This window comes from Nothobranchius furzeri, chromosome 12 (assembly GCF_043380555.1).
Source record: "Nothobranchius furzeri strain GRZ-AD chromosome 12, NfurGRZ-RIMD1, whole genome shotgun sequence".
Taxonomy (NCBI): Eukaryota; Metazoa; Chordata; class Actinopteri; order Cyprinodontiformes; family Nothobranchiidae; genus Nothobranchius; species Nothobranchius furzeri.
In genome coordinates, this window is record NC_091752.1 from 71892600 (window position 1) to 71905099 (window position 12500).

The following is a 12500-nucleotide window of genomic DNA, read 5'->3' on the forward strand; positions in this document are numbered from 1 at the left end:
ACCATTATGCATCAAAGGGCTAGAGGTCAGAGGTCACTACAATAGCCACTGTTAAATGGATACAAATCTGAAGCACACAAGGTCAATGTCCTGTGTGCTTCAAATGTCCCACATGAGACACTCCTGAATGAGACACTCCTGCATGAGACACTCCTGCATGAGAAAGTCCTGAATAAGACACTCCTGAATAAGACACTCCTGAATGAGACACTCCTGCATGAGACACTCCTGAATAATACACTCCTGCATGAGACACTCCTGAATAATACACTCCTGCATGAGACACTCCTGAATAAGACACTCCTGGATGAGACACTCCTGAATGAGACACTCCTGAATGAGACACTCCTGCATGAGAAAGTCCTGAATAAGACACTCCTGAATAAGACACTCCTGAATAAGACACTCCTGCATGAGACACTCCTGCATGAGAAAGTCCTGAATAACCCCCAAATTCCACTACCTCCGCTCCGCTCCGCTCCGCTCCGGTCCGCCCCCGCCTTCCGCAGCCGCTCGCTTCCGAACTCAATTTTTACTGGTACCCGCTCTACAACGGCTCCGCTCCGGTGCGGAGACCTGAGGGGGGCAAACAAGCATGCGCGGGATTTTCGAGATCTTGCGATACAGTCCGAGCAATAAACGCGGAAGTTAGATCCAAACACCCGTTGTGCGGGAGAAGCATCGGAAATGAGCTGTTTAATCTGCCCATCATTGTGTTGAGAGATCAGCAGTGTTTGGATCAACAAAGTGTGACTACTTTGATAGTGGCAACTGTATTTATGGCTTATTTTTGTGCATTTAAACTTCAGCCGCCATTGATAGTTGTTACAAGTTGTTAAACCTGTGCATATGAAACAAAAAACGCCTTTTGTTTAGCGATTTATTGTGAAAAACGGAAGATGTGCTTGCTCCTTTTCCTGTTGGGCCGTTGTGATTTCTGTCCATTTACTGCGGAGGTGCTCCGGCGTCCGGCAAAAATAGGATCGATTCTATTTTTGCCGGACGCCGGAACAGAGGGCGCCGCACGGCGCCGCACTGCCGGAGCACGGCCGCAGTAGTGGAATTGCTCTGATTGACTACAACGGGACCGATTTTGCTCCGGCGTTCGTGTCGGAGCGGAGCGCAGCGGAGCGGAGGTAGTGGAATTTGGGGGTAAGACACTCCTGAATAAGACACTCCTGGATGAGACACTCCTGAATGAGACACTCCTGAATGAGACACTCCTGCATGAGACAGTCCTGTATGAGACACTGCTGCATGAGACAGTCCTGTATGAGACACTCCTGAATAAGACAATCCTGCATGAGAAAGTCCAGAATAAGACACTCCTGAATAAGACACTCCTGGATGAGACACTCCTGAATGAGACACTCCTGAATGAGACACTCCTGCATGAGACAGTCCTGTATGAGACACTGCTGCATGAGACAGTCCTGTATGAGACACTCCTGAATAAGACACTCCTGCATGAGACACTCCTGAATAAGACACTCCTGGATGAGACACTCCTGAATGAGACACTCCTGAATGAGACACTCCTGCATGAGACAGTCCTGCATGAGACACTGCTGCATGAGACAGTCCTGTATGAGACACTCCTGAATAAGACACTCCTGCATGAGACACTCCTGAATAAGACACTCCTGGATGAGACACTCCTGAATGAGACACTCCTGAATGAGACACTCCTGCATGAGACACTCCTGTATGAGACACTGCTGCATGAGGCAGTCCTGCATGAGACAGTCCTGTATGAGACACTCCTGAATAAGACACTCCTGCATGAGACACTCCTGAATAAGACACTCCTGGATGAGACACTCCTGAATGAGACACTCCTAAATGAGACACTCCTGCATGAGACACTCCTGCATAAGACACTCCTGAATAAGACACTCCTGAATGAGACACTCCTGAATAATACACTCTTACATGAGACACTCCTGCATGAGAAAGTCCTGAATAAGACACTCCTGAATGAGACACTCCTGCATGAGACACTCCTGAATAATACACTCTTACATGAGACACTCCTGCATGAGACACTCCTGAATAATACACTCTTACATGAGACACTCCTGCATGAGACACTCCTGAATAATACACTCTTACATGAGACACTCCTGCATGAGAAAGTCCTGAATAAGACACTCCTGAATAAGACACTCCTGCATGAGACACTCCTGAATAAGACACTCCTGCATGAGAAAGTCCTGAATAAGACACTCCTGAATAAGACACTCCTGGATGAGACACTCCTGAATGAGACACTCCTGAATGAGACACTCCTGCATGAGACAGTCCTGTATGAGACACTGCTGCATGAGACAGTCCAGTATGAGACACTCCTGAATAAGACAATCCTGCATGAGACACTCCTGAATAAGACACTCCTGGATGAGACACTCCTGAATGAGACACTCCTGAATGAGACACTCCTGCATGAGACACTCCTGAATAAGACACTCCTGAATGAGACACTGCTGCATGAGACAGTCCTGTATGAGACACTGCTGCATGAGACAGTCCTGTATGAGACACTCCTGAATAAGACACTCCTGCATGAGACACTCCTGAATAAGACACTCCTGGATGAGACACTCCTGAATGAGACACTCCTGCATGAGACACTCCTGAATAAGACACTCCTGAATGAGACACTGCTGCATGAGACAGTCCTGTATGAGACACTCCTGAATAAGACACTCCTGCATGAGACACTCCTGAATGAGACACTCCTGCATGAGACACTCCTGAATGAGACACTCCTGTATGAGACACTGCTGCATGAGACAGTCCTGTATGAGACACTCCTGCATGAGACAGTCCTGTATGAGACACTGCTGCATGAGACAGTCCTGTATGAGACACTCCTGAATAAGACACTCCTGCATGAGACACTCCTGAATAAGACACTCCTGGATGAGACACTCCTGAATGAGACACTCCTGGATGAGACACTCCTGAATGAGACAGTCCTGTATGAGACACTCCTGCATGAGACAGTCCTGTATGAGACACTCCTGCATGAGACACTCCTGAATAAGACACTCCTGAATAAGACACTCCTGCATGAGACACTCCTGAATAAGACACTCCTGGATGAGACACTCCTGAATGAGACACTCCTGAATAGGGCTGCAACAACGAATCGATAAATTCGATGAAAATCGATTACTAAAAGCATTGGCAACGAATTGATTCGTTGTGTCGCACAACTCTTCCAAAAGCGCCCCCCCCCCCCCCCCCCCCTTCCCGCCCGCCGTTGCGCGCAGACCAGAGCAAGTCAGATCAGCGCGAGGGAGAGCCGGCAGATCAGCGCGAGGGAGAGCCGGCAGACTTGCGCTGCTGCGAACCGGTTCCGCATTGTTGCACAGCGCTCCAGGCGGCTGCTTCCAGCGCACGGTCCATTCTCAAAGTGGCGCAACCAAAAAACTATAATTAGCACACGATCGTTCATGTCCGCACATGTTCTCTATTTTCTGTCTTATTTGTGCCTGAAGCGCGCTACTGCGGAGCTCATCACCTGTGCTGTGGTGATGTCACCTCACGCAGCATCGAAAACGCGCTCTGCGCTTTTCGGTCAGGAGATCCCTTTGATCTGCTCAAAAGTAACTGATGAGGTGAAAAGGTAAGAATCCAGGCAGCAGATTTTCTGGAGAATTATGAGGAGATGCAGGAAGATGAGAGACAGACAGGACAGGAAATAGTTCAATAAAAACAAGAAAACAAAGTAAAATGTAGGTAGATTTATCACCACTACACGTTTTTACCTGTATAAAACAATAAGTTATACACATGTCATATTTATACATCTGATACAATTCAGATCACCTTCAAAACTCAGTCACACACCCAGGGCCGTTTCAAGACATTTTGGGGGCCAAGGCAAAATGCCCCCCCCCCCCCCCCCCAAAAAAACTGCGCTCCCCAGAAGCCTCTGTGTAATTCATGCCCTCTCCAGTAGTGTTAGTTATACGGTGTTTATAAAAGCCCCTCAGACATTACTGACATGTTCTAATATTATCAGATGAAAAACTAAATTATCAGACATGCTGTCTCATCTGCTGCTTTTCTTAACTTGTAAAAAGGAACAAAACCATCTGAAAGCCACTATTTGTGGATTCTCTGAAAGTTTCCATGGAGTGTGTGACAACTTATTTTTTCATTGATCCTATCGTCTAATCTCACAGCTGAAACAAGCATCCTTAATAATCTGTGCACAGGAAGCTTACCGATGCTGTAGTAAAACAAAAGGTATAATAATTTATTATTAATAAAACCTTGTTGCAGCACTAAAGCAGAAAAATGAGATTTTGCATTAAATATGCAAAATATTTACATATGAATTGTTTTAGAGCCCTTTTATTGGCAGAATCTGATAATAATTTAGTTCTTACAAAAAATGGTCCCAACAAGGTTTGTGTGGTGTTGCCATAGTGTGACGTCATAGGCACAGATCCCCTGTCCTCTTGTTTGGAAATGGAAATATGATCACCCTACATTAAACAATCTGTCCACCCGGGCTTTTGCGCTGCACAGAGACGCTTCGCTGCCTACGACTGAACGTCAGTTGAGAGTCAGTCTTATGCAGACTGACCAATGAAGAGAGGGCCTCAAGTTAAGACCCTCTCCTCATTGGTCAGTCCACACGAGGTGGGTCAAAGGTTACTCTGGGTGGGTTACGTGTTGTCAGGCATTCAAGTATTGAGTATATTTACTGCATATTACAGTAAAATATTCTGTATGTGACCACATTATGGTGATCCTCGGGTCGTGATGATGGAGCCCTTGAATATTGTTGCCCAGGGTACAACAAAGTGTTAATCTGGCCCTGGTTCCGCCGTCACATTCCCGCAGAAACTGGTTGATCACACCGGGGCCAGACTACTAGCATGTGGTTTTACAACCACAATGTCCTCGGAAGCATAAACGCTTTTAAAAGGGAGGGAGGAGTCCTAACTGTTGCTGCAGGCGTGTTGTGTGAGAGTGCAGTTATATACTGGTTAATATATTTTTGGGTTCAGTTGCTTTCATGTGGCCTAATGTGAGTCTATTTGGGATCATTGGAATGATCAGCAGCATTTCTTGATGTGACTTTATGGCAGTTGCCCAGGGCATCATCGCAAGGAGGATGGCATTCATTTACTTTTGTTTTATTTGGTATTTTTTCAGTCATTTTTGGAAATAGTAATCAATTTTGATTAATTCACAGCCTATGTTTAATTACATTTAAAATAAATGTCAACAGATGAGATCAAACAAAACAGATGAGAATTGCCCTTAAGCTGTTTAACTTGGACCAAGCATTTTAGGTCACAGATAGATGTAGCTTAGGGTCTCTGTCTATACACCTTATGAGACAATTTAGGTGATGGCATGTTGTTTTCTGCTATTGAACTGTTTTCTAATAATGTTGTGTTAAATAAATTGAAGGAAGGAGAGAAATAACGTTTCCCTAGCAGTTTTTAAAAATTTCCCCATGTAATCCGATTAATCGATTAATCGTGTCGAGCCCCCATCCAATTAATCAATTATCCAAATAATTGTTTGTTGCAGCCCTACTCCTGAATAAGACACTCCTGCATGAGACACTCCTGAATAAGACACTCCTGCATGAGACACTCCTGCATGAGACACTCCTGAATAAGAAACTCCTGCATGAGACACTCCTGAATAAGACACTCCTGCATGAGACACTCCTGCATGAGACACTCCTGAATAAGACACTCATGCATGAGACACTCCTGCATGAGACACTCCTGAATAAGACACTCCTGCATGAGACACTCCTGAATGAGACACTCCTGCATGAGACACTCCTGCATGAGACACTCCTGCATGAGACACTCCTGAATAAGACACTCCTGCATGAGACACTCCTGAATGAGACACTCCTGCATGAGACACTCCTGCATGAGACACTCCTGAATAAGACACTCCTGCATGAGACACTCCTGCATGAGACACTCCTGAATAAGACACTCCTGAATAAGACACTCCTGCATGAGACACTCCTGAATAAGACACTCCTGAATAAGACACTCCTGCATGAGACACTCCTGAATAAGACACTCCTGAATAAGACACTCCTGCATGAGACACTCCTGCATGAGACACTCCTGAATAAGACACTCCTGCATGAGACACTCCTGCATGAGACACTCCTGAATAAGACACTCCTGAATAAGACACTCCTGCATGAGACACTCCTGAATAAGACACTCCTGAATAAGACACTCCTGAATAAGACACTCCTGAATAAGACACTCCTGCATGAGACACTCCTGAATAAGACACTCCTGCATGAGACACTCCTGCATGAGACACTCCTGCATGAGACACTCCTGCATGAGACACTCCTGAATAAGACACTCCTGCATGAGACACTCCTGCATGAGACACTCCTGCATGAGACACTCCTGCATGAGACACTCCTGAATAAGACACTCCTGCATGAGACACTCCTGCATGAGACACTCCTGAATAAGACACTCCTGAATAAGACACTCCTGCATGAGACACTCCTGAATAAGACACTCCTGCATGAGACACTCCTGAATGAGACACTCCTGCATGAGACACTCCTGCATGAGACAGTCCTGTATGAGACACTCCTGCATGAGACACTCCTGCATGAGACACTCCTGAATAAGACACTCCTGCATGAGACACTCCTGAATAAGACACTCCTGCATGAGACACTCCTGAATAAGACACTCTTACATGAGACACTCCTGCATTAGACACTCTTACATGAGACACTCCTGAATAAGACACTCCTGCATGAGACACTCCTGAATAAGACACTCTTACATGAGACACTCCTGAATAAGACACTCTTACATGAGACACTCCTGAATAAGACACTCCTGCATGAGACACTCCTGAATAAGACACTCCTGAATGAGACACTCCTGCATGAGACACTCCTGAATAAGACACTCCTGCATGAGACACTCCTGAATAAGACACTCCTGAATGAGACACTCCTGCATGAGACACTCCTGAATAAGACACTCCTGCATGAGACACTCCTGCATTAGACACTCTTACATGAGACACTCCTGAATAAGACACTCCTGCATGAGACACTCCTGAATAAGACACTCCTGAATGAGACACTCCTGCATGAGACACTCCTGAATAAGACACTCCTGCATGAGACACTCCTGAATGAGACCCTCCTGAATGAGACACTCCTGCATGAGACACTCCTGAATAAGACACTCTTACATGAGACACTCCTGAATAAGACACTCCTGCGTGAGACACTTGCAGGTCGGTGATCTTCTTGAAGATTAAATTGAAAGCCCATTAGTTATAATGATGGCCTCACCAGTAACCCCCTATTATCAGACCCAACCTTATAAACCTTCTACTCTGAAATTTAAGTTTCAGAACTGAAGAAGATTTTTGGATGAGAAGCGAAACATCTAAATTATTAATAATCTAATGCAGAAGATAGGTGTAGGAGACTATTTTCATGTTCAGCCTGTATGGAACACTTACAAAGACCTGTTAGAATCAGAAATAATCTTTAAAAATGAGTTATCTGTGAACCACACCTTTAATTTCATCATCAACATACCCCTCGATTTGCAACACTCCCCCAGGCAACTGAGAAGTCTGAAAGGCAAACATCTCCACCAACTGGTGAGCACAACTCTGTCCCCAAGTTGACAAGACGTCTACATCAGGCTTCAGTCTCAACTGCAAACAATCCAACATTGTCTACTTCCACCACAGACAGGAGCAAAGAGGGATGTTGCCATCCTAAAGTTCCTTGTTTCACAAAACGTTATGCCTAGGAATTCTACCGTTCTATGGTTGTGAGCATGAATATCACCAGCTGCAGACAAACCTAACGACTACGTCCAGCAGGAATCTGTGCTAAAATTACAGTCCTGTGGACGTTTACACACAAATGATCATGGACGTTTGGAGACTGGAGCTGCTCAATCATGGGTGAGGTAAAATGATTCATAGCTCAGATTCAGAAAAACACTCGGCTAAAACATCAGTGTAACGATCAGAACGGACGTGTAGGAAAGCTCCAACAAACATTAAATGTTAAATTCTCAGTTTTCACAACAGGTCAAAGGAACGCGAGAGATTTAGTGCGCTAATTAGTTTTAAGGCTTTTACGCTCCGCGCTGCGATGGACTGGCCCTCTGTCCAGGGTGCACCCCGCCTGATTGCCCGTTGACCGCTGGAGATTTGCACCAGAGATTTGCACAGATCTACACACAGAAACAGATCCACACATAGATATAGATCTACACACAGAAACAGATCCACACACAGATATAGATCTACACACAGAAACAGATCCACACATAGATATAGATCTACACACAGAAACAGATCCACACATAGATATAAATCTACACACAGAAACAGATCCACACAAAAATATAGATCTACACAGATATGGATCCACACGTAGAAATAGATCTACTCACACATATAGCCCTACACACAGATATAGATCTACACACAGAAACAGATCTACACACAGAAACAGATCTACACACAGAAACAGATCTACACACAGATATAGATCTACACACAGAAACAGATCTACACACAGAAACAGATCTACACACAGATATAGATCTACACACAGAAACAGATCTACACACAGAAACAGATCTACACACAGATATAGATCCACACATAGATATAAATCTACACACAGATATAGATCCACACATAGATATAAATCTACACACAGATATAGATCCACACATAGATATAAATCTACACACAGATATAGATCCACACATAGATATAAATCTACACACAGATATAGATCTACACACATAAACAGATCTACACACATATAAAGCCCTACACAAAGATATAGATCTACACACAGATCTACAAAGAAATGGATCTACACACAGATATAGATCTACACACAGAAACAGATCTACACACAGATATAGATCCACACATAGATAAAGATCCACACACAGATATACCGGTAGATCCACACATAGATATAAATCTACACACAGATATAGATCCACACATAGATATAAATCTACACACAGATATAGATCTACACACATAAACAGATCTACACACATATAAAGCCCTACACAAAGATATAGATCTACACACAGATCTACAAAGAAATGGATCTACACACAGATATAGATCTACACACAGAAACAGATCTACACACAGATATAGATCCACACATAGATATAAATCTCGGGAGATCGACAGGCGGATTGGTTCGGCGTCTGCAGTGATGCGGACGCTGAGCCGATCTGTCGTGGTGAAGAGGGAGCTGAGCCAGAAAGCCAGGCTCTCGATTTACCGGTCGATCTACGTCCCAATCCTCACCTATGGTCATGAGCTTTGGGTAATGACCGAAAGAACGAGATCGCGGATACAAGCGGCCGAAATGAGTTTCCTCCGTAGGGTGGCCGGGCTCAGCCTTAGAGATAGGGTGAGGAGCTCGGACATTCGGGAGGGGCTCGGAGTAGAACCGCTGCTCCTCCGGATCGAAAGGAGTCAGTTGAGGTGGTTTGGGCATCTGGTCAGGATGCCTCCTGGACGCCTCCCCGGGGAGGTGTTTCGGGCATGTCCTGCCGGCAGGAGGCCCCCGGGTCGACCCAGGACACGTTGGAGAGGTTACATCTCCAATCTGGTCCGGGAACGCCTTGGGGTCCTGCCGGAGGAGCTGGTGGACAAGGCCGGGGAGAGGACGGCCTGGAGCTCCCTAGTTGGGATGCTGCCCCCGCGACCCGGACCCGGATAAGCGGAGGAAGACGACGACGACGATATAAATCTACACACAGAAACAGATCCACACAAAGATAAAGATCCTTACACAGATAAAGATCAACACACAGATATAGATCTACACACAGAAACAGATCTACACACAGATGTAGATCCACACATAGATAAAGATCCACACACAGATATAAATCCACACATAGATATAGATCTACACACAGATATAGATCTACACAGAGATATAGATCTACACACAGAAACAGATCTACACACAGATATAGATCCACACATAGATAAAGATCCACACACAGATATAAATCCACACATATATATAGATCTACACACAGATATAGATCCACACATAGATATAAATCTACACACAGATATAGATCTACACACAGAAACAGATCTACACACATATAAAGCCCTACACAAAGATATAGATCTACACACAGATCTACAAAGAAATGGATCCACACACAGATATAGATCTACACACAGAAACAGATCTACACACAGATATAGATCCACACATAGATAAAGATCCACACACAGATATAGATCTACACACAGATGTAGATCTACACACAGAAACAGATCTACACACAGAAACAGATCTACACACAGATATAGATCTACACATAGATATAGATCTACACACAGAAACAGATCTACACACAGATATAGATCTACACACAGAAACAGATCTACACACAGATATAGATCTACACACAGAAACAGATCTACACACAGATATAGATCTACACACAGAAACAGATCTACACACAGAAACAGATCTACACACAGATATAGATCTACACACAGAAACAGATCTACACACAGATATAGATCTACACACAGAAACAGATCTACACACAGAAACAGATCTACACACAGATATAGATCTACACACAGAAACAGATCTACACACAGAAACAGATCTACACACAGATATAGATCTACACACAGATATAGATCTACACACAGATATAGATCTACACACAGAAACAGATCTACACACAGATATAGATCTACACACAGAGGATAAAAGAGGGAGAAAGCGTAGGATAGATAATCGGACAGTGTTCCAGAGTCAGCCTCTGGAAGTTGAAGTGCAATTTCACACCTCGCTGAGCCAGTGACAGATCCGTGTGTGTCGGGGGTGGGGGGACAAAAACCTCCTGAGGAGCTTCTGCACGTGCTCACAAAAACAATGGAACAGTGTGTTAACACGGCCATGGCAGTGGTGAGGACACGTCCAACGAGGACAGTGTCCTTTAGGGTTACTGTGTCTGGAAGAGACGGGGGAGAGTGCTGGTTAGCAGGCTTTAACGGGGGGTGGGTGAGAGGGGGAGTCCTGGGAGGCCCAGTTGTTGTAACCTCTGACCCCACAGCACGCTCCAGGGCCTCCCAGAAGCCACTTCAAATGCATGGGAGCCCCCCCCCCCCCCCCCCCCCCCCCCCACACACACACACACACACACACACCACTTAGAGCAAACAAAGCCTGAGAGGTGAAGGAAAAGACAAGAGGACATGTCTCAGACTTCCTGTCTGACACAGAGCTGTCCAACCAGCAGAGCAGGAGTTTTCTTCCTGCTTCTGCAGCGATCAGGGCTCCACCGACTCGACGTTTTCTAACGTTTGCACCGACATCAGCCCGTGCCCTTCTGATATGTGCTGCTGACCTCGCCTAGCTGCCCAAAAGTCACCAACAACAACAGCTGATGCACATCATTCCTGAACCTCAACTCTGAGTTTAACCAGCTGTTAAAATCAAACATTTGACCAAAGTTAATCCAACAAATCAGTAACCTGCATTAGCACTAAAGCAGGTGAATACAAAGACAGTCAGGTGATGTTTTAGAGCCTTCTGAACGCTGATTGCTGACCACCGGCTGCCTGCAGATGGGCCTGACCTCCAACCAGATCTGTTAAAAGTATTAAACTGGTGAACATCGGCCCGGCGGTGCATCCATGATGGTAGTCAATAATCTGGTCGTATGTCCAAATCCCAGAGACCCTCGGTACTTTCCTCTTCACTGTTTCTATCTGAGGCTTACATTTTAGTTTCTGTCGGGCAGTGAGAGACACAGGTGTGTGGTTTCCATGGTGACCATAATAAGTCACCGGCAGAGCTAGCTTCCCCAGAACCTTTCAGAGGAAACCCATCTCAGGTTTTCTGAACTGGTTTCAGAACAACACGGTCCACTCACCAGCACCACAAACGCCCTCGCTCTAAAACAACAACTGCGTCCACCTCACCGCTCTGCAGACACACGGATAGCCCCGTCCTCCCAGTTCGTGTGTGGTCCGATCACTCAGGCTGCTGCGGTTTAGCGCTGACCCAGGGAGTACTCCTCCCAGGTGGCCTTTAGGGCTGGATGGAAGTTTGGGGGGTGGGGTGATGTGCCAGGATGAGGAACTGTAATATCATCTGGAGGCTGTCAGACCCACAGCGCTGTTATTACACCAGCCCCACTCCAGCGCCTGATTCTTCCCATAACCCCGTGGCTATTCCTGACCAACGTGGACGACAGGAATCTGTCATCGGGCTTGTTGACGAACGTCATGTGCACATCCAAGCTCAGTAAACATTTATACACGTCTAAAGCAATAGGTGCAACACCAGCACACGAGAGGAATTCCCTGCAAACTTTGGCCTGTTGCTACGGCAGCAGACCCGGCCAGGCGAGCTGGAATAGTTTTACTTTGGCTGTTGGCTGGCAGCAGCCGGACCAACT

At 45.6% G+C, this 12500-nt stretch overlaps 2 protein-coding genes across 27 annotated transcripts in view; both read right to left on the reverse strand.

Moving 5' to 3' along the window:
• nfixb (nuclear factor I/Xb) overlaps nt 1-12500 on the reverse strand; it is a 293764-nt gene that overhangs the window by 86762 nt on the left and 194502 nt on the right. The gene's annotated exons all lie outside the window — the stretch shown is intronic.
• Nucleotides 661-1858, reverse strand: LOC139062228 (keratin-associated protein 10-7-like). The gene is made up of 2 exons (XM_070543062.1): nt 1357-1858; nt 661-1238 (listed from the first exon to the last, which is right to left on the reverse strand). The coding sequence occupies exons 1-2, from the start codon at nt 1782-1784 to the stop codon at nt 881-883; spliced, it is 786 nt and encodes a 261-aa protein (XP_070399163.1). The 5' UTR covers nt 1785-1858; the 3' UTR covers nt 661-880.